The 22,732-nt window shown below is 36.0% G+C and overlaps 1 protein-coding gene across 2 annotated transcripts in view; it reads right to left on the bottom strand.

Moving 5' to 3' along the window:
- Positions 1-22,732, bottom strand: part of PRKD1 (protein kinase D1) — a 120,143-nt gene that overhangs the window by 5,014 nt on the left and 92,397 nt on the right. For both annotated transcript variants that reach the window (XM_017742190.1, XM_008639565.2), the window contains 11 exons: positions 21,239-21,316; positions 18,131-18,335; positions 15,606-15,729; positions 14,763-14,840; positions 13,909-14,188; positions 11,529-11,581; positions 10,375-10,447; positions 9,277-9,383; positions 8,688-8,849; positions 7,273-7,371; positions 5,978-6,245 (listed from right to left, as the gene is read on the bottom strand). In XM_017742190.1, coding sequence (XP_017597679.1) covers positions 5,978-6,245; positions 7,273-7,371; positions 8,688-8,849; positions 9,277-9,383; positions 10,375-10,447; positions 11,529-11,581; positions 13,909-14,188; positions 14,763-14,840; positions 15,606-15,729; positions 18,131-18,335; positions 21,239-21,316 — 1,527 coding nt within the window. The remainder of the gene's footprint in view (positions 1-5,977; positions 6,246-7,272; positions 7,372-8,687; positions 8,850-9,276; positions 9,384-10,374; positions 10,448-11,528; positions 11,582-13,908; positions 14,189-14,762; positions 14,841-15,605; positions 15,730-18,130; positions 18,336-21,238; positions 21,317-22,732) is intronic.

Below are 22,732 nucleotides of genomic sequence, written 5' to 3' on the forward strand. Positions count from 1 at the left end.
GTCAGCGGATATCCAATAGGACCATTACTGACAGATTATATAATTCTTAAAACTCATTTGTTTTCCAAAACAGTGCTGTTAATCTTCTTTATTGGTAAGAGACATTCTCAACTACCAAGCTATGGGGAAGAGATTGGAAAGTCAGTCATACACGACCGTTTTGATATCAAAAAGTAGTGACCATTGTTTTTATCTGATGTTTTGAAGAGGAAAACATAGTCCCTTACCCACTGCAGTATATCTGGGTATCACCTAACATCAGCATCTTCTGCAACTGTCAACTTACTGTAATTCTTCTGAATTTAGGGTAAGACTTCAGTCTGTCTTTTGATATATAAGCCAGTGCTGAATGTGAATTTAGTAGGGCTACCACTTCTTTATTATTTTCAGTGGTATTTGGGTGTATATGATCTTCAGAGTTCATTTTTCAATCATTTACTATGAATCTCAGTAGAGTGAGTTTGGAATATAGGTCAAGAACTTGATGACAGGGTTGATTGTCCTGGTAACTGCTGCAATGTAGGTGCACATATCCCAGCCTTGGTAACTGTCAAGTACCTACTGAATGTTCTTCCTGCCACTGAGGATAGATAATGTCTCTATTACATTTCTTCTCTGCAACCCACTGGAAGCAGATACAACTGTGAGCCTTACAAGTGATGAAATTATATTTAGCTATTCAGCCTCCCTCAAGTTACAACAGGATGAGGACCTCTTTGCCCCTTTTTTCCACTTCAGGACTAGGATGTATTACATGTAATAACATATTTCTTTGTATTCTTGGGGGAACATTGCCAATGGCTTGTTGAGCAGACCAGAAAGGAACTGGTCTTCAAAAAATCACTAGAGAAGGTGCACAAAAAAGGACAGGGAAGAAAACTGATGAGAGTGAGAAGGCAGCTTCACTGGACGGTTAGAATTGTCAATATCGAGCAATCGAGAACAGTTTACACAGATAGTCTGCTTGTTTTGCCACTGGAATACTGCTGTCTCTGTCACCAGTTTTGCTGTTTGTTTTTAGTTTTTTATCTAGGGTTCTTTTTGCCTGGAAACTTTTGCCTATCACTTGCCTCTCAAGAAATAAGCACAAATAAATATATAAGCAGAAGTGCAACATGACTATTTAAAGTAGTCGCTCTAGCTACTAAAAGATGGCGCTCTAGCTTCAATTCACTGGAAAGAACCTTCACAGTCAGGAGGTTCATGATTCTAAACTGCTTATGCAAGTTTATTAATATGGCAAATAATTAACTGTAGAACAGACAAAGTCACAATTTTCACTCTAAGCATCAAATTACCACAATAATTACTTTTCATGGGAATGACTGCTTTAACTCAATTAGGATGTGACCCACACATAAATGCAAAAGTTTACATAGTATCTGAAAACCCTATTACAAACATTCATTTAGTCCTTCCCTACAGACTTAAAATTTTAATGTAAGTTATAAACAAGAAATCACCTTAAGGATATCAAAAAAAGCAGTCCTAAATTAATGATACATTTTTAATTGGTTCAGAATTTTTAAAGTACACCTAGAATTATTACCTACTCTTACTGCCATCATTTGTAAAACTTTAAGCTGCTTCCACTAACACAGGAGGCCCAGGACTTCCTAAGCCCTGGATTTTTCTAATAGGTTTTTTGACTAGAGGTACAGTATTTTCATACACACAAATCCCTTTCCTGCTGTTGGTCAATACAGCTTTGTTGACAAATGCTCTAGTGTACATGCAATTATTTTAGCGTAAAACAATCTTCAGCAGTCTGAGATTTACAGGGCCATGGATTCAGCTGTACTCTCAAAAGAAGTCCTTGGCAATTCTAAGCTGTATCCCTACAAGAGAGGTTTCCTACTAATTTATCCTAGCAAATGTGTAAGTAGAGGCAAGACCTTCATTTCAACAGCTAGCTAAACGTTTACAGAAGCAGAGAGCATCTTTGAGCTGTAACATGCATTGACCTCCTCGTAGTCAATGCTCACTCATTCATGTGACTTTCTGATTAATGTGTCAAGCACTCAGAGTTTCTATTCACATTATGTTGTAACAAGTATAAACAAATACTGGCTCGAAGGCAGCCGTGGTATTTATTTATGACACTACAAAACATTGTAACAGGGACACCATGGTCAAATTTAATGCATGATAAGAATTGCATTTTTTCTTCCCAAATTATTTTAATAGTATTAAGTAAATGTGAAGCACCTAATCAGTGATGTGCACATCACACAGCCCATCAGGCCAGTAGTAATAGCTGCGCTGGTGGTAGCTGAAATAAAAAGAATTATGAATACAATGTTTTAGGAAAATACCACAGCAGAATGAAACACACCATGAATAATCCAAAGCTTGACATAGTACACTTTAGGACCATACAGTTCAAAAGAATAGGCACCACAGTGAAGACATACTACATAAAATATACTAACAGGTAGAGAGACAAAATTAATCATGGAGTTCTATCTTTATATCTCACAGTATTTCCTTCTTGTAACATGTAGCCAAGTCAAAACAAATCTTTAGAGATTATGCAAATTTGGTAGACTGGAAGCTCAAAGTTGGAAACAAACATTAAAGCTGTTGAAAACAGATTCCATGTTTGAGAGATGTGAAATTTAAAGCTATAAAATAGATAAGATCTCTGTAAGTAGATTCCTCTATATCAGTATCTAGCAAAACGCCACAATGAAGACTGATTTAAATTCAAATTGTCATACAGCAATTCAGTGAATTTGGAAATAGTCTGGCTTGACAAACATTGAAAACAGAGCAAACTGAGCAATGGAATGCTGAATGGCTGCAACAAAACCTGGTTTTCTAAAACATACCCAAAGTACCACAAAAACTACCTATCTCCAGTAATGTGTTACAATTCTATTTAGACATCCAAAAACAGACTCCGGTTTTGAGATGTATTCTTTCAAAATAGTGAAGCTACTGGAAAAAGATGGAAAAATGCAACCACCTAGGTAAAAATCAGAATTCCTTATGGAGAAATCTGAGACCTACAAAACTGAAAGGTCATAGTTTTCATAATTTACATTTTAATGCAGAAAAGGAAGGACAAAAACATTACACAAAAAAGCTAAATTTCTCATCAGGAAGAGTTGATGAAATCAATCCAGGAGTTATGACATCAGGAGAAGTCTCAGTCAATGACTAGACCATATAAATGATTGGCAGAGAAGACAACTGTTGATGGTGACTTAAAAACATTAGGCACTTAAAAATATTATCCTCAAATATATTCTGTCTTTTTTCTTGTCTTCTGACTGCAGAATTTTAAGAATTGCTAGAAAATGCTACAGAAAAAGTAACTACCAAGAAAGTAAACTAACACAGACCACAATACTGCACAATATGACATGCTTTTCCTCCAAAATACAACTTACCTCCATGTACTTTTCCTCTGAATCTGTTAGACTTTATGTTATTTATATTACCATGCAGTTTAAACTATTATGGGTCATGTGTTTTTTATGAATCTATCACCTCATCAGTGCAATTTACAATTTTAAAAACCAATTTTGCCTAAATGCCAGTAATTAACTAAGTAACATATAATGGGAATATTTAGGCTACTTTACCACTGTTGCTACCTTTCCAGACACGTTGTTTACATATGGCCAGTCTCATCTTTTTTTCTTTTAAAGTTTTGCTACCCTCGACCTTCCAGCTCACAAATTAGCATGCTATGTTTAGCAAGCATCAGGAAAAGCATGTAGTGTGCATTAAAACCAAAGCGGTGGTAAACACAGCATCATTCGCTCTAATTTCTGCACTATCTATTAAATTCAAACAAATACATGTTTTTTCCTGATTACAATAAAAATAGAAGATGGCAATAACTAAGTTTAGCTATTAAACTTTTTACATAAGCAATGGTCTGAAGAGAGCACTGAAATAGCTACAGTTGCAAGAAGTTTTAGACATTTGGTTCTCTGAGTCACAATAATCATGGACAAGACACTAAAGGTTAAACCGCTGCTCCTTAGCACCAATTCCTTCCTTAGCACTAATCTTTGCAATAGACATGCAGAAGATCCTTCATAAAACCTTTAAAATAACGTGTGTTTCTCGCCTAAATAATTCAATCATTTGCAGCATTAATTAACATGGCACTGTTCAGAACTGTAATCCAGATTAGATGTGTTAGGACAGCAGATACAGGTTTGCATTTTAATCATGCTACATTGTCAGAGGTAACAGAAACTGGATGGAGCCAGCACGTCCACAGGGCCAGCTCCTGCTCTCTCACAAGTTGTGCAGGAGAGTGGAGCAGGACATGAGAAAAACATTCCTTTATTTTCCCTAAGTAATATAGAATTGGAATTCAAATTTGAGGTCTAAAACTCAGCCTTATCACCTAATACTTGGACAGAGATCCAGAGTTCAACTGCCTGTGTTAGACATAATGGAATCTCTTCAGATATTTTCTAGGTTTTCATTTAGCACAACAGAGTGGTTCATCAGCTAGCAACTCAAAATATGCAATAAAATCACAATGTATAAGCAGATTTAAATTTAGTCATTTGTTAAATGCTTTTCCCTCCCTTCTGCATGCTCACAGCCTGGTATCCATCAACTCTTAATGAAGGCTGTGATTCTACAAATGGAGAGATAACACCCAAGTAGGTGAGTTTTCTGTAGGTGCTCTACTGAATCTTCACCTCTGAGTGCAAAAATTGATCTTCTGTCTACCACAGTAGAAACTTGTGGGAGACAATTTCTTGCAGCTTCCCCTGTGTTGATTGCTGTTTGCTTATCTCTAGCGACAGATAAAGCATTGCTGCCAACAGATTCTGTCAGCTTACATATCAAAGTGTGTGGAGGTTCAGGAGAACTTCAGTGTGCAATTGTGCAGATTTATAGCTTTTTTTTTTTCTCCAACAGATTTCAAACTTCATCTGCCACTGAGATAAAATAACAAACAATGCTCTCAGAGCATTTTCAGAAGAGAATCTCACACGGCTGTAACATATATTACAGTAAGCATTAGGCACACTGCTCTAGACTATGCTTAACAGGTATGTTAAACACATCACCTGAAAATCAGATAAACTGTACTATAAATGCCAGAAATTGCAAATACTAGTATTGTAATTCACTTTGGCATATATTAAAATTCAGAAAAGGATATAAGAATCTGATGCTTATAAGGTTTCTTTGCTTTAAGACTTATGAAGCAATCCTGCAAATATTCTGGACTAAAAAAAAAAAATCCCAAAGAAAATCAAGTTGTCTGAAAATGTTATGTACGTGAAAATGTTGGTGAAACCAGAAGTGCCAATTTTGTTAAATGCCCTATTCAGTTGTGTTTAGGGACATCTCTAATAGAACTAATTTACCTTCTTTAAAGATGTTCCTAGTGAACTAGTCACAACATTCTTTTGTCTTTTATCAAAAGTCTTTAATGCCATTGACCAGAACTCGAGTTTCAAAGGTCTCACAGTTATCGCTAAGCCTCTTCCCCCCGCATAAAGAAAGTCTTGTATGACATCTCACACTGTTCCTGAAATCTCATCTACAGAATTCTTCAGTTTTATCTTCTCCACACAAAGATATCAGAGTACACCATCCTATTGAAACCAATTACTGGAACAAGTAGAATAAGAAACAGACTGCAGATGCAATAGAGCTGAATGATGAGGTACATAAATATACACAAGACCAATCCAGCAGCTGAAGCTCCCCACAGGTTCTACAGCAATCTCATCTGTAGGTGGTTATGTGCCTCCTTCAATACCTCCTGGAGAGATCCCATGCTAGAAGATTATACCATATGCAGTCTGTACATGCTCTGTAGGAAATGCCTAAAGCAGCTGATAGCACAAAACAGACACATTACATTACTTGGAATTTTTTTTAAAAAAAATTTTTTTTAATGCTATCACATACAGGAACAAAATATAAAAGCAAAATACATCTAACTCTTTTTAGCATTTATATAAGAAGCCCCACAAACAGGTATTACCTTCAAGAGAAATTTCCTTCCATGGATTAGGTGGATACATGAAAGCAGCATTCTGGATTTGGTCATGTATGTCTTCATCTTCATTGAATGGAAAGGTACCACTGAGGCTTACATAAATGATGACACCCACTGACCACATATCCAGAGATCTGTTATAGCCTTTGTTTCTCAGAACCTCTGGGGCAAGGTAGGCTGGTGTTCCTACAACTGAACGCCTAAATGATTTCTCTCCAATGATTCGGGCAAAGCCAAAATCACAAAGTTTTACCTGTTTAAAGAAAAATGCTGTAGTAAGACATACATTATTTTTATTATCAAATACATAATTGAGGAACTTTTATCATCAATTAGTTGCAAGATGGATCTCTACTGTTTCTTCAAGGATACTTTTTTTAAACTCCTCTTTGAGAGGAACACTCTTATTCCAGTGAAACAGTAGACCAGATTACCAGCCCATAGCATCTCTTCTATTCCTTAATTCCACAAATAAAACACAGTTTTGGACAGGTTTAACAGTTCAGGTTCCTAATGGAAGTAGTAATATATAGTAATACTTATTCATTCATAGCATAAGAACACAAAAAAGAGAAAATTTTTTTTACCTATGGCTTTTTCCTAAAACAAGCAACTTGACAGAATTTATTTCTTAAACTTCTACTTTTATTTCATTGTGGACCTAGTTATACTCTGCCTCTCTGCAAACTTCCTTGTCTGAGTTCTACAAAGTAACAGATTTAGCTGCTTGAAAATTCTCACTTACAACAACTCAGTATAGATCCTCCCCTTCCAATTATTGATATTATTTAAAAATTATCAGTAGTACTCATTTTGAATATGGGGCAATTTAGGGAGATTATAGATGAACTCTGAAGACTGAAGGTAACAGAAGCTGACAAAAATACCTTTTAATGAGAAATACAAGTCAGAAAGTATATTTAAATATCCTGTGATCTACCTGGCATTTAAATTCATAAAATTAAAGAAGCTCTGGTTCTTCATGACCCCTACCCAAACTTTCAGAAAAGTAACTTTCTTTCTGGAGCAAATTAGAAATGATCACACAAGCAGCTATGTCACACTTGAAAATCTAGTTCAGTATTTTAGACAAATGACAAGAATCAAGGATTTTTGAACATGACTTCTTTATAAAGTGGTTTGAATAAATGATCAGCTTTTTCGTATCTAAAGGTTCTATGCAGACAGGTTACTAGTAATTTTATTTATACATAAAATAAACATTGCTAACACTTATTACTTATAACAGTTTATCTTAAGGAAGGGCATTTTCTACTTGCCTGTGGGAAAGGATCAGCTGATGCCAATAACACATTTTCTGGTTTGAGGTCACAATGAACAATATTTTTGAAATGAAGATGTCTTAAAGCAACAAGGATCTGTGAATAAAAAAATCAAATTATGGTTATTTTATATTGTTTGAACAGTATCAGTGACCAGAGAAGCAAGGACTGGTGTGAAGAAAAACAATCCAACAAGAATGTACCTTTTACAAGAATGTCAACAATAAAAAAGAAAAACCCAACAAAAACCAAAATGCTGTGCGCCTCGAGTTTTCTTGATGTTTCACTGCATCAAATATGATTTTTCCCTCTCCAAGAGTTTACATTATAAAAATTTTTTAAAAACTGGGTTCTAAGTATTTGTTTACTTTTTGTGTGTGAAATCTTCAAACGTAGTAACATTTGCAGAATGACCTTTCATATATAAATTCAACTAAATTCACAGAAATATGATCCAATTGAAGTGTTTTCTTGATGAGAGAAAGAATGGAGAGTCTTGTATGTATTTCTGTTCTGTTATATACACATGAATATAGCAACAGTGTAACAGATATCCATCCTTTTTGTGTGGCTTTAACTCAATTCCTTGTGTTTGGTCAGGGGCAGAATATGCCACTGTATTAGAGCAGTGGATGGTGAGGAGGCAGAATGAACCTGTGAACAGAAGAAATCAAATTCTAAAGCTGGTGGCAGCTTTCCCATTAAAGCCTGGAAACTAGGAAACCTGTTAAATTCTACCCCAAATAATAAATTTCTAATAATAAACACCACAATAGTGTTTGTTCCTGCATCTTTCTTTTATCCTGACTGCTGTAACGTGGGCTTCTCTGACTGTGAGGTGGCTCACTACTGATGTGTGTATCTAAATTTAAACCAGTATTTCAGGCAGCCAAAGAAGCAGTATGATAATATTGCAGGAATATAACAACAAGAAGCTCAAATAAACCCCAGAGCAAATTGTTAACAGAAGTCATAGTGGAAGCCACTATGTAGTCACAAGTAGCAAGATCCAGTCTCAGCACAGAAAACAGGTGTAACAGGGCATAGCATGAACTGCAGGGGTTTGATATTGGGCAGTTCAAGAGGCTCAAATTTCTTTTTGTAGTTCTTCAACAGTTTGCTTTTAGTGCTTTTCTTTCTTGTGCTTAATTCTTCAATCGTATGAGAAACTGTACCTTGATGTCCCCTCCATCCAGCAGCCAACAGCTCTATATGTGTCTAGGTTTAAGTCCTCTTAATGATTTACTATCTATCAGATAATGTACAGTAATGTAAACAAACCTGTTTTACCACCCCTGTTTTACTCAGACTTTCATAAGCCAGACAGGTAAATTATGTCAAAAGGAAAACATAAGAAACAGTGATAATAATTGACCTCAAATCTCCTTCTAGGTCTGCAAATAATTTCTTACCTGAGTAATTAAAAACTTAGTTATTCTCTCTGGCAGTCTGCCCTTTTCACTTGACAAGATCATCTCCAGCATGTCTCCATGGAGTTTTTCCATAACTACAAAGACTCTTTCTGGTGTCTCAAACATACACTCCAGATTTACAACCCCAGGATGATGAAGATTCTATTAAAGATAAATACAGCACTGGATTTCTCAATATGATCAGTAGCTTTTATCATTACATATCCACACTTCAGACTCCCACCCAAACCAGACAATGTTTCAGTATTTCATAATTTAAACTGTGTGCCTAACCTGTAGGCAACAGGGACAAAATTTCTAAAAGCAGTACAGGAGAATATATGAATTTCAAATTAGTTTAACATGTATTTTCCTTATTGTGCCTGGTGCTTAAAACTGCAGAAATTGTAACTCCTAGGATGACATTGTCGATACATTTGTTCTTGTATGTTTATGGAGAATAAGCAGCAAAAATACTAGTATTTTTGCAAAATCATTAGTCATAATAAATTAAAATAATTATATTATTATCTGGTATTTACAGAAATAAATAATGGAGCTAATACATGAAAAAAGAACAGAAAAATACCTGTAAAATGGCAACTTCATTACGAAGTTGACTTTCCTGTTTAGTTGGAAATCTTAGTTTATCAATTATTTTAATGGCAACATCTCTTCCAGTTTTGCGATGTTTTCCTGCATTAATAAAACAAAAGCTCGCTATCAATTAACATGATTAATTATGAAAAGTGTTCCCCTTTCATGGGTTGTACAAGTGGCCATAACCAAGTAGTTCTCAGAGCTGGCTTGCAGATACGACATTAAAAATTTTCTGTCATTTCTTTTCTTTCCTCCCTTTGACAACAGAACTTTTCTTACTATCTCCTGACAAAGCCATTTAAATATGTAAGAAAAAAACATATGAGAAAGTCAGCTCTACATTTCAACAGTATAGATTCAAAGTTAATTTTCTTATATATATATATATATATACACACACACACACACACACACACTAGCTGCATTCTCTGCAACTGGCTGGTTGTAGGCTTAATCTTTCACTGCAACTGGCTGGTTGTAGGCTAGGTCCAGACTAGCAAATAATGGAATGTGTGATAGCCTCTAGGCATGTTAGTGCACATCCCAGGTTTATCAGAGAATCAGAGATACACCTCAGTGAGAAATTTGTTGTTAGTTCTCACTTCACACCGTCTCAAACAACAGCTGTAACTAAATACACCCCCAAAAAACTGCTGAAAAAGGGAGAAAAGAGAGAGGAAAATCAATACGAAAATAAAAAGAGAAACAATTCTAACAAGCTACTGAAAAAACAATAAAAAAATGCCTCACTGGAATATGTAAAGGAACACAGAAGGAAGAATAATTTTTTTCATCCATTACAGTTCTCAAAAAGAACAGCTTTCTTCACTTCAGGGCTTGCTTTATTAGCATTTACAGAGAATATGAAGCTATTGATATACACTGACCCACTACTGGACAGAAAGCTTCAATCTACAAAATTACTTCACCAACACAAAACATAAATATATACTTTTTTGAATGTATGCTTCTTAAATGAAAAAACAGACAGCTAATTTCTGCAACAGAACATTTCAGAGTCCAAATACTTCCCCCGTTCAAGAAAATTTGTACTTTAAGCACAACTGTACAACACCGCAACCCTTACCTCCATAAACAATACCAAACTGTCCTGATCCCAATACTTCATCGGGGAAGATCTGGTATACAGTGCTAATATCCTGTATATATAAACATAACAGATATTAAGCCCTAAGAATATGCAAAGAAAATTCGTATTTCATTTGCTTTTTCTAGTGGGAAGTAGCATACTTTTAGTACAGTGCCTTTTAAAATATATTATCTGCCAAAAAATTCAGGTGTGTTTTCTTACAAGTCATATTAACTGTAATTGCTGTAAAAGCTGATGAATCTTCAGCAGGTTCACTGAGAGGGGTAAAATATTCCATTTGTGCCAGAGAGGCAGTCTCACGTCTCACTATTTCTCAGTGTTGTAACACAGGCTAAAGCACAAGCTGTTAGCAGATTCATTTGGGAGACTGAAATAAAGATCAAATCTTGCAGCTCAGTTTAATTTTCCTGATATTAACCAGCAGCATATACAACAAAGAGTAAAAGAATGCCTAATTCATAATAAAGGCTGTCTTACTTTTTGTTAGGAAACAAACAGACACATCCCTAGCAGGCAATCTTTTTGCAATCTTTTTCTGACAACTACCAGAGTTGTCCCAAAGCTTTAGCTGGCTGCAGGGAGTATCTATTTTTTCCCTCTGCCATGGGACAGAAAGCAAGCAGTGTGACTGCTCAACTTGACCACATGACCTGTGTCTAACTGTCCTAGAGTAAAAGAAACCCAGAATTCTCTTTGTGTGTGTTATGATATATGCAACTCTTCCTTTGGATAGAGTTTCATCTTCATGCAAGAGAGACTATCTGATCTCTGACATATGACAGGAAATGGTATATTTATCAAGCCTTATGGTCAGTTTTACAAAGTTCAGTTGACAAATTCCATGAACTAGTAATTTCTACACCTCGCTTTCCATTTGGTGATTAGCATCCTACACAGGTCCACAATTAAAGTCTGTGAAATTACTCATACATAATTCTTGCATCTCAAGAAAAGGTGCCATGAAGATGGTTTTTGTCAAAAGTTAAAAAAGCTAATTGTTTGTTAATTTCTTCAAAGTAAATGAGAAATAGCTGATGGGAACTCCCCTAACATGCCTCTTGAAAAACAGATTAATGACTTTGCAAGCTTAATCATAGCATGTCTAGCACCAGCATCCAGAGAACACTCACCACGTTTTCTTGGACTTGGCAGTTTGACACAGAAATACTGATGGATATATCCCCTGGGGAAGAAAGCAAAATATACTTTAGATTGCTGTGCTTTTAGTCCAAACATGTTGTAATAGGAAATGACATTCACATTACATCAGTATCTACTGACAGCTCTAGAAATTGGACCAATTAGGTCAGCTTGCTTGTCTACCAGCTAATATAAAATTATACCAGCCCACAAATACATGAACTGACCAACAGTTTTGCAGTGTAGAGAAAAAACAGAATTATACAATTCAATATTTTTTTTAATAGTGAAGTCTCATAATTCCCATTTATAAGATTCTTATTGCTTTTTTCCATTCTGTTTTCAGGCTTTGTACCTCATGGAAGTAACAACTGCAACTAAACTAGTTTTATTTAGTGGATTTAATAATAATGTTGATTTATTTAGTCACCTACAACATATTTGATGTTATTCAGATGAAGGCAAATACACATTCAAATTAGACTGCATTCTGTTACAAGTAATACCCATTTCAACTGGCTTAAGAGACATTATTAAAAACCTAAAAATTAAGACAGACTTAATGGAAACAAAATCTTGCACTTGTGTTTTAATACAACAAACACCAGATCCAACTTCTATCAATTCAGAGCTTAGGATGCCATAAGCATGTCATAAGCATTTTGAACTGCAAACTTACTGAGGGGTTCAGTAAAAATTCAGAATATGCCTACTGCTAACTGCATTACACAGACAATACTTTGGGAAGGAAAGAATGCTTCCTCAGAACATTGTCACTTCTGCCTCCTACTTCTCTGTAGAACCCCATTCATGGTGACTTTCCATTTGTTCAAGTAAAAATTTTGAAACCAGTGTCCCCTACTATAAGGCCTGTATTACACACTGAAGATACTTGCTACTACCCATCAGCACCAATCCCAGATGCAGCATGTAACATGAGTAACTTCTGCTTCACATGGCTTATTCCCTTTCCTTAGGAAGACTGCTTTTGGCATAGAATGTTTGTTATGGAGAGGCTTTTTTATCATTGCCGATTTGTTTTCAAATATATGTACTGCTGTGTTTACATGAAATAAAAACATGGACAAAGACATGGACAATTCTTGGACTTTGAGCAAAAGAAAGAAGGGTGCTATCATTCTCACTGTCCACACAAAATTGTTCTAAAGGTCTCAGATAACCTTAATTTTTGCACGTATAACCCAAAGATAACTACTAACTTATAAAGAAATTTTTCAAGCTTCCCAAGAGGGAGAGAAGACAGCTGTCATGCCCAGTCCAGCATTTTAGGTGATTTGTTTGGCTACACTGGACTCAAACCAGGGGCACTAGGTAACTAGTCTGATGGAAATGACATCCAGAATTTGACACTATTTTATGCAGGATCCCAGTCAAGAAAGCAAAGGACATTGCTGATCTAATCTGATATGTGAGCTGCTGTGCCTGGAGATACAATGCCACAGCCTGTTGTATTACTTGGTTTCTGAAGGGCTTGTGGTCTCATTAGCATTTTATGCTGCATTAATAGCATACAGATGTCAAGTGCTAAAGTGGGTGTATATTACAACAAAAAGTCTAATCCAAATTGTGTAGACATATTCAAATTCTCTTTACACTGACTAGGCTGAACAGAAGTACAGAGCAACCACAGCAGCACATGGCTAGTACTGGGGAATTGTTTGCTCTGTATCAGTACCCAAGCTAGATTTAAACAGGTCTCGTATTTAGTTTACATAAACTGTCACCTTTGCTAGAGAATTACACAAAGGTATGTAAACTGGAAGCAAAGATATATTCAGTCCTTTTGGTCCTGGATAACACACATGCCTTGTTGTGCTTAGATTAGCTGTTCTTCACACTTGAGCTCTTTTCATCTCAGCATGAGACAATGTTTCAGGCAGCTGTATAGCCAAATATGATGAAAGGGAGCAAATTATCTATGCTGCAGTGGCCCAAAGAGTGAAGAACTGCTTCTACAGACAGGTAGAAACATAAATTACAGCCAGGATGGGAAAAAAAAAAAATCTATCAGTTCTGAACTGGAGCTCAGAAACTTCATCCCTCTGCACAAGGAGGCTATTTCTCACACCAGCAATGCAAACTTGAATTAGAAGCCTTACTAATTTCATAACTATTTTCTCACTAAAATATCTGCATCTTGTATATTAATACAGCTGTCCTACTATAAACTGAAAACACATGGATAGGAAACTGTGGTGTTTAAAATAATATGGAAGACAAGTGATAAGCCATGACAGAATAGCCTTTACCAGTTGTGCGATATATCCTTTCAACGTGTGCAGAAGACTGAGCAATATCATTTGAGATGTGATTCTACTTATCTGAAATGGAGGTAATGAACAGACTTACTGTGCAGGCTGGGTCCTGACCCAGTTGATGCCCCTTTAGGGATGACAGGCATCAGGGCATGCTGGATTGCCATCTCCCACATTCGTGCCACATCAATGCCAACACCACTACTGATAACACTGTTATTCAGTGGAACGCTTGAGAGGTTGTCTATGTTTTCTCCAACATAATAGACTATATTTGCTGTGCTTATTTCAAAACAATGAGCATTGGCTCCTTGAGGCAGCAAAGTGAAAGTTTTTGCAGGTTCCAGAGACAAAATTTCAGACAATGGGATTTCCTAAAATGAAAAAACTATTTTACTTTCTGTGTAAAGATTATCAACATATAAAACTTAAGCATGAACTTTATTTGATTAGTTTATGATATCAACTGTTGCCTTTTACCATATGCTTCTTGTACAAACAAAAAGGCTCTTGTAACCTGAAACTCTGTGACACAGAAGACTGTTGATGGTAAAATACTAAATGTTTCTGCCCAAGACTAACTAGAACTTTAATTATTTAACTGAATTTATCAAAGAGAGTAGAGAGGTTCCTTCAGAAAAAAACAGGGCCATCTATATATCAAGAGAACTCCATTAGAAAATAAAACCCTGTTGACTTCTCATATAAAAATTTTTCATTCCCACAACACACATTTTATAGGTCCTTGTTAGCTGACACCTTGCTGATCAGAGACTTATTTGTGAAAGGCAGAACACACATATGCAGCTTAAATAATGAGAAAAAAAAAACAACAGACCAAAACCTAGATAGAAGTTATACTATTATTGTACTTTTAGTAAGCATCAATTTAGAAATTTAGTCCTTATATTCTGCTGGTATAAAAAGAGGTTGGAAAATATTCCTTACTTTGTAATATTTGCTTCCAGTATCATTTTGAAAAAGTGTAATGCATTTGCTGTCCAGCCTCCAGTAGTGTCGCTTTCTCTGCAATGAAAAACAAGCAAATTAATGAAATGTTCATTTCACAAAAGCACCACTGCCAAAATGTTTCTTTAGTTTGAAGAGATGTTCTGTGAACGATAAAGACCCAACTGCTATTACAAGATTTTAATGAAAACTTTATAATTGAATTTAGAATCTATAGAGCTCTTATTATGCTCTGCTGCTTCAGTAATAGTTCTGTTAAAATTGTACAAGTTTTAAAAATTTAAAATGTCATTTTGATGTCTGCATAACATTCAGCACAGTTTGCTGATCTATATGATCCTAAAGCAATTACAATTTCTTTTTGTATCCCTTATAACACCCCAGTTCACTTTTGAAGCTCACATACTGAAGGCTTTATTCATGTTTTAGCAGGTTGGAATGAAAATAGCCTTTTTCTACACTAAATCTACTCTACAAAAGTCTCAATTCAACTGCCAGTATCAGGGAGAGTGTAGCTGGAAGGTAAAGCTACCTTACAGAACCCCTCAATGTTATGTTTCACTTCCTTCAAAATGACTACATTTGGCTGCCTATGATAATGCAACAGATACAATCAGATGGTTTTTGCGTGTTTTAACTGTCTCCTGTTCTTACAAGCAGTGCCAGTCTTAGTTATGATAAGAACTGGGACTTCAGGAATCACCAAAATTGCAAAAAATGCCTTACATGAGTGATTGTAAATTATCAGAGCATTGTTGGAATTTGACTCTGTACTGTAACATAACATGTGCTGGAAGACAGGCCTTCCATAACAATTCTTACCAGTGTGTCCCTGCTTGTATAGTGAACCATCCAACCTTCCTTCATTACTGTGCTACTTCTCCGTTTTGTGTGCTTCACAGACTGTACCACTCTCATTAATGGAATATTGTTGCTGGTTGAAGGGCTTAAGAATAAATCATTAGAGGCTTTTAAAAAGAAGATAACTTTGGACAAAAAGAAAAAAAAATCTTTAAAATCAGAATATATGTATACACACACACACACACTATCCATATTTATTTTTATCATCACTAGCAGACCTGGTTTGCATACAATTTTGTTTTGTCATTCCAAATATTTCGAGATTACAAAGAAACAAAGCTTGTAATACTATACCATGAGAATGTCAGAGACCTTCTGAAGGCCTACACACATTCTTCCAAATGTATTTCTAAAGATGAGCTAACAAAATGGGCAAATAACTAATACAATTCAGAGCAGTATTGATCTTTAATCTCTCATAATCTAACACTGTCCCTCAGATTACTGTCCTGTGATCTTGCTTGGGTTCAAACACACAGTGGAATGATGACAGTTTATAGAATAGAAAATGTGCCCAGCTGCACACACCCTGGACAGGCACAGCAGAGAATCTGCTGAAACCTCAGAGAAAAGATGTTTAAGCTATTCTACCCTCAAAGACTTAACGTGAAACACTATTGCCTTGTGGGGTATGCACACTGAAACTTTTACCATTCAGCTGACACACTAAGTTGGGAAGGCATGGGAATGTGACAGCATGCCTGACAGCACTGGCTGGAAAAATCTGGTAGTAACCAGAAGCAAACTAGCCCATCTTCCTTGCTGTTAGAGTTAACAATTCCAAAAGCAGATTCTGTGTAATGGAATATGGACTCAATCCGCTTCAATCCTAAACATGAATGCTTAGTTATTTCTGGCAGAAATTTAAACAGTGATGCTGCATTGTATGTGAAAACAGAGCACAACACTGCTCTTGTATTCTGCCCCGCTAGCAAACTTATTGGTGCAACAACTGCAACAAAAAAGGGCTGATAGTGTTTAGGAAAAGAATAATATGTTAAGTTCCCAAAGTTGTTGTGACTGTATATGTCTGCAGATGGCCCTGCTTCACTGTAATGCATTCTGGAAATAAGTTTTATGAATTGGTAGTTTCCCATCAAAATGAAGAAAGTGCTGTCTGAAAGTTTAACTAAGTATGTAACAAAGTTAACATCTCTTTTCTGCCTAAAAATGATCAAACCATCTGCAGTTCCTATTTAGCTATTCTTATCTGTACTGACAAAAGGTTTACTTTTTATTTGCCTTTTATAGGCAAATAGACTTAAAAAATATCCATAGATATGGAAACTACCCTTAGAAATAACTGAGGAGAAGTATTATTGGAAACACAGGAATATTCCTTAAATAAGGAAAACACGTACCTTAGTTATAAATATTTTATTAGTACAACTGGATATTTTTATTTTGAAAACTTGCAGGGCTGTCCGCTTAATAAAACTTGGAAATTTAAAATGTTCTGTGACAATGATTTCGTCATCTAAGCACAGGCTCATATTCCAATGATACAAGGTACACATATACATCATACACATTGTATCTATGCAGACAAACATGACAGTAGGTCACTGCTGCATGAAGTAAAACTGCATATTGAAATGGATTGCTTTCTATTAGTGCAATGGGTGTATGACAGTAACACAGAAATAAGGGGAATGTATTACTGAAAGAGACTCCCAACAAGCAAAATAAAAGAAGAAATTGCAGGTCAAACAGACTTGTAAAAGAAACATGTTTTATGATTCTTAAAGGTATAGATCCATCAGATTTCCTAGATGCATCTAGGAAATTACAGCTGAAATTACCTTAATTCATTTTAGGTTCCCTGACAATGAATAATCCCTACTTTTTCCCTACTATTCAGACAGTTCCAATAAGTGAATAATGTTTCTTCTCTTAATACACTTCTGAGGTACGTTGCACAACTCAGTTCCCCTTTTCCTTCCCGAGCAGTCATTTCAAAGCACTAATCTATTTTGTAACTTGCTTCAAATTACTACTTTAAGTTTGTCAAACTTTCCTTTTTTCTAAAGACATCTAAAAATACAAAAAATTAATCTAGATCTGATCACACCATAGCTACTTACTCATTTTGTTTATTTATTTAAATGACCCAGCATTGCACTGTTAAGCCAGGGAAAGAATGGCTTCAAAAATAAGTAAACAATAAATAAATAAATAGTTTACTATTGCTTATGCACAAATAGTTTCACATCATTTTCATGAGAACAGACCTGCAAGAACTACTTTTGCATCAGTTTTCACACACTACTTCAACTTGACAATAAAGCTTCTCTTAAATTACTAATACATATGATCAGTGAAGCATTCTCACTGCAGTTTCAAAACCACAACATTTCACCAGCATTCCCCATTCTAAATGAGTGAGAATAGTGCCCATGTAGATTCCCCCTTGAGCCCTAGACATGCTACGTACAAATAAATACAAAGAAAGACGGAAGGTACACTCACTCCCCCCAGCTCACCTGATCATCCTGTTAGATTCATCGTGATCCAGATCAGCATCCTGCATTTCTCCATTGTCACTATGGCATCCTGTCATTGACATCTCTGAATCATGAGCCATAGATTCTTCCATGTCATCTATAAAGCCACTGTTTCTTTCACTGTCGTTGTCATCACTCCCTTCTTCCATGACCACATCAGACTCAGCCCCAGGACTAAGGAGGTCTGGAATATCATTTCTCAAATTATTATCTGAAAACATACAATACTCCAACTACAACACCCTGGCACATTTTAAGCTTCCAAAAAACTCAAGTTCTCTTTGGAAGTCCATTGCCTGGATTTAGACAATGTAAGTAGACAATTACTTATGTGAACTGAATGTTCCTTTGCACAGAAACAGTATTTTCTATGAAGCCTGCACAAAGCAGCACAATAATCTATACCACTGAAACAATGTTCCCTGCCATTAGAAAAGAAATACTAAATAAGCACCAAAACCAAAGACTTGGGATTTAACTTATTTGACTGTGGCATAGCATTAATAGTATCATCCAGCTTATATTTAAATTATATTAAACTTTCCAGTTTCCAAGTTAGATACGCCTAAGCAAGATCAGAGTAAGAAACAATTTTTTATTGCATTTTTGCTTGTGAATGGATTTATCTGGAATACAAAATCATTAGTCCAGTCAGAGAGTAAAGACAGCATTAGTTTTTCCTCAGATGTTGTAGTGTTTCAGAAATTTGAAATAAGGTTAAAAACACATGGAACTCATCAAATAGTTTCTCCTAGCAACTTTTGTCCAATTGTGTGGAGGACGGGTCTTGACAGTCAATGTAGGCAATGTACCACAAGAAAAAGCATATTGAATTGTTGGACAGCACAATGTTTGGAATTGATGGCATTTCACTGAAATTAGAAGTGCACAGCTGAAAAGTTTGTTTTCATGTACAGTAGTCTTAAGATATTTGGATATAAATTACTGATGTGTGATTAAGAGACATTTCATCTCTAGCAGAACCAGTCATTCAGTCATGAATGATACTTCACAGCGCAAGGCTCTATCTTTCCTATTTCTACAACACTTTTAAAATCTCTATTTTTAATAAACCTACAATCAGTTAAAAATAACTCCTTACATTTAGTATATAATGCATTTAACTAATGACACCATGCTTGGAATTTCATTGCTTCAGCTCTTCTTTCACTTACTATTTTAGGGAAGATGCATCACACAGCAGATGGACAAGATGACAGATATTGTATTTTGTTTATAAGTTTTAAAATAATGTCAACCAAATTACTGTGAAAATACAAATGACATACAGGATGAAATTGCCTTTGAAAATCCTGAGGATCCTCTATCAGTCATTCAGGACACACAATTCAGGGTTCTATGAGGATTCTATGTATACCATACTACGAATATTATGTGGTGTGTAAAAGCCACATTCTATACATTTTAAGATTGCAATCTTCAAGGAATATAATTGGACTAAGCCCAGAATATGTGTTCTCACCCCAAGTGACTCTGCACAAGCTTTCCTGAGACAAACTATCACTTCCCACTAGCCCAGCATCAGATTCACATGTAAGGAGGAAAGTCCAAACAAAAGTAGTGTGTTGCTTGTGAAACAAAGGTGGGGAGAGAGCAGAGGGGGTGTGTTGGAGGGATGAAACAAAGCTGCCTCAGATGGAAAGAGGGAATTTGGAAGAGTAATTCAGAAACAAATATAAATTTTGCTCATTTAGTTCAGTTGTGCAGAAGCAAAGTTTACATCCCTTCCTGTCTTCTCACAGCACTTTAGATCAACCACTCCTCTCTAAAACTGCGTCTATGCAGGAAAAAGTTTATCATTTATAAGCATATTTAGTTAATTTCTCTGACTGCAAATCTCAGGGAAAACTTTACACTGCTATCAATGGAATTAACACATCATGGTGTATATTTTAGTTTTTGAAAACCAAACCACAATTTACCATTGGCAATATTACTCACACTCCTGAAGAAATAGTTGTGTTGTGGGATCATTAATGGTCAAGTGAGGTATAAATGGTGCAAGATTTAAAAAAAGAAAAAATAATAGTGGCTCCAAGAGTCCTGTGAGAGGTCCATCAGAAAGGACATTCAATAGGAACACATCATCTATTTTCCAGGAAATCATGCACCTTGTCACATTTCAAGTGGGATACTTAGTGTCTCTAGTAATTTTCCTATTAAACATAAAAACTTAGTAATGATACAGAGACACTACTATGAGAAATGCTATGAAAAATATTAGTTAGCATTCCTAATTTTGTAAATTCTCGATATGTCTTCAATAAAGTAGATCATTGGTTTAAATGAAAAGGAATGCATCATAAGGTAATACTTTATTAACCTCAGAAGCAGTTTAGGCTGACAACTTAACACAGTAATATGCATCAGAAACTGAGCACTTCACCACGCTTCTCATTCCCTTATCACACAGGAAAGTGACATTTTCAAGGCAATCAACAACTCATCTACAACCACTCCTTTTTCCTCTAGTACCGTCTACCTACCCATACACCCCTATACGTAACACAAAACCAGCAGCACATGCATGGGAAAATTGGAGGATAGTCAAGACTTGATTTCTGGCAACTGGTATGATTAGTTTTATGCCATCAGTAAACGGTGGAATTTTTTCCTGAAGGGCATTTTTAGTTCTTCTAGGTACGCTTTTCCTTCTCAGGAAGATTATCTATAACCACTTTTTTCTCCCCTCACATTAAAAGACAATTTTGTGCTTCTTATAGGTGAGTGCCAACTTCTCACATGTGGCTTTTGGCTTTTCTCTGGCATTCTGCATTTGGCTTTATCACAGGGCCATTTTGCTGCTGACATCACATCTGTGGCACAGCTCAGCCTGTCTACCAGTGCTGCCTATTTGGAAGAAACACACCCCGAACTGATGGTGTACGAGCCACTCGCAGCGCTCCTCCCACACTTCATCTTCAACATACAACAGAAATATTGCAGAGGAAAGGCCACTCCCAAGCAATGGAAAAACGTGTGTTTGTACACGTCACAGTTTTATATTTCTCTTTTATTTAACTGATGGTTTAAACAATGACAGGAACAACTGTTAATGCAACTTACCTCCATTAATGGCAACTTCCCCCAGGCAGTTATTTGGCACTTTAGGAGCACAGCGTTTGTGACAGTTGAATCTACAGTCTGTTAAGTAAAAAAGGGACACAGCCAAATTATTTATTTTTCTGTGACACAATTATACTTTTTCCTGCTATCAGCCTATAGAAATCAAGCCCTATCATTTTATTAATACAAGTCATATGCCCAGAGAGTGTCCCCTAGCCAGGCTGCACGCTGCCTGTCAGTGGAAGGGACAGGATGAAGATGCTTGGAGCACGTTTCTGAGGGGGGGGAAAAAGCATTTCCAAGGGTATCTGGGTGGAGCGGCACTACTGCAGCCAAAGTGGTGCTCAACTCATCTAGGGGAGTGATGAGGGGACACAAGTGCTTGGCTGCAAAGCCAGAGCTGCTTTTCCAATGAAAGAAGCAGAATGGGCTGCAGTGTATCAGCTGCAGTTGAAGAGACTGACTACATATCAAATACTGATGATTGAAAATTGAAACAGGAGAACCCTAGCCAACAATCTTAAGTGAGAAAATATTCGTTCTTTACATCTCAAGGCAACTTCTAGACAGCTTGGAACTGCAGGTTCCTTCAGTCCACCTATTTTTGAAATACTTTTCTTCACTTCTTTCATTTGTGTATGTAGCACTTCATTAGATGTCATGTGAACTATTTTCTTTTGGCTTATGAACACATTTTACTTAAACTAAGAGCTGTAACTTACTAACACACCAGGAAAAGCAAAGACCAGGAAGGAAAAAATATACTAAGGTTGTCTATATCCTTGTAATTATTTAAGATTGATCCAAAAACCAACTAGAGGTACTGCAGTGCCCAACTACAGATAATAGAATTTTTTTTTTTTTTAATTAGGTTAATATTTGCTCGGGTCACCAGGATTCAAAATGAACTGAAACAGGTGATGCCTTGATAGATATTTTGCTTTAGTTAAATTGTATCAGAATCACACTTTAAGTTAAATAAATGCAACTTTGAAGTTTTGCAGAGTTCAAAGAAGCAGCACAAAGTATACTGATTAATTTTATGATAATTACTATTTATTGTAATAGAAGGAAGGTAATTTTAAGCATCCATTAGCCAACAATCCAACCTCATAGCATGCACAATGCTTTGTATTAACAGGCTAAGGTGAGCCAGGATTCTAGGCTACGATCCAAGGGGCCTGACTCACTTCAGCACCTACTGAGGTATTCAATGCCATGAGACTTGAGAGCACATTAGTCACACCGAAAAAATGTGGGTTTAAATTCTCATATAAGCCCATCTTATTTTCCTTCCATTAGAACTTCCCCAAAATGCTGAACTGCTGAGGCTCAGGCATATGCTTCGATTCACACACAGGACTTTGTAGCTTGAAAACAATGAAGACATATAAGAATACAGTAACTATTCTGCTGTAAGCACAGGTTCACCTATGCCAAATACAAGATCATTTACACCTGAATGAAAAATGTGATCTACTGCACATACACCAA

This window comes from Corvus brachyrhynchos, unplaced genomic scaffold (assembly GCF_000691975.1).
Source record: "Corvus brachyrhynchos isolate BGI_N302 unplaced genomic scaffold, ASM69197v1 scaffold115, whole genome shotgun sequence".
Lineage (NCBI taxonomy): Eukaryota > Metazoa > Chordata > Aves > Passeriformes > Corvidae > Corvus > Corvus brachyrhynchos.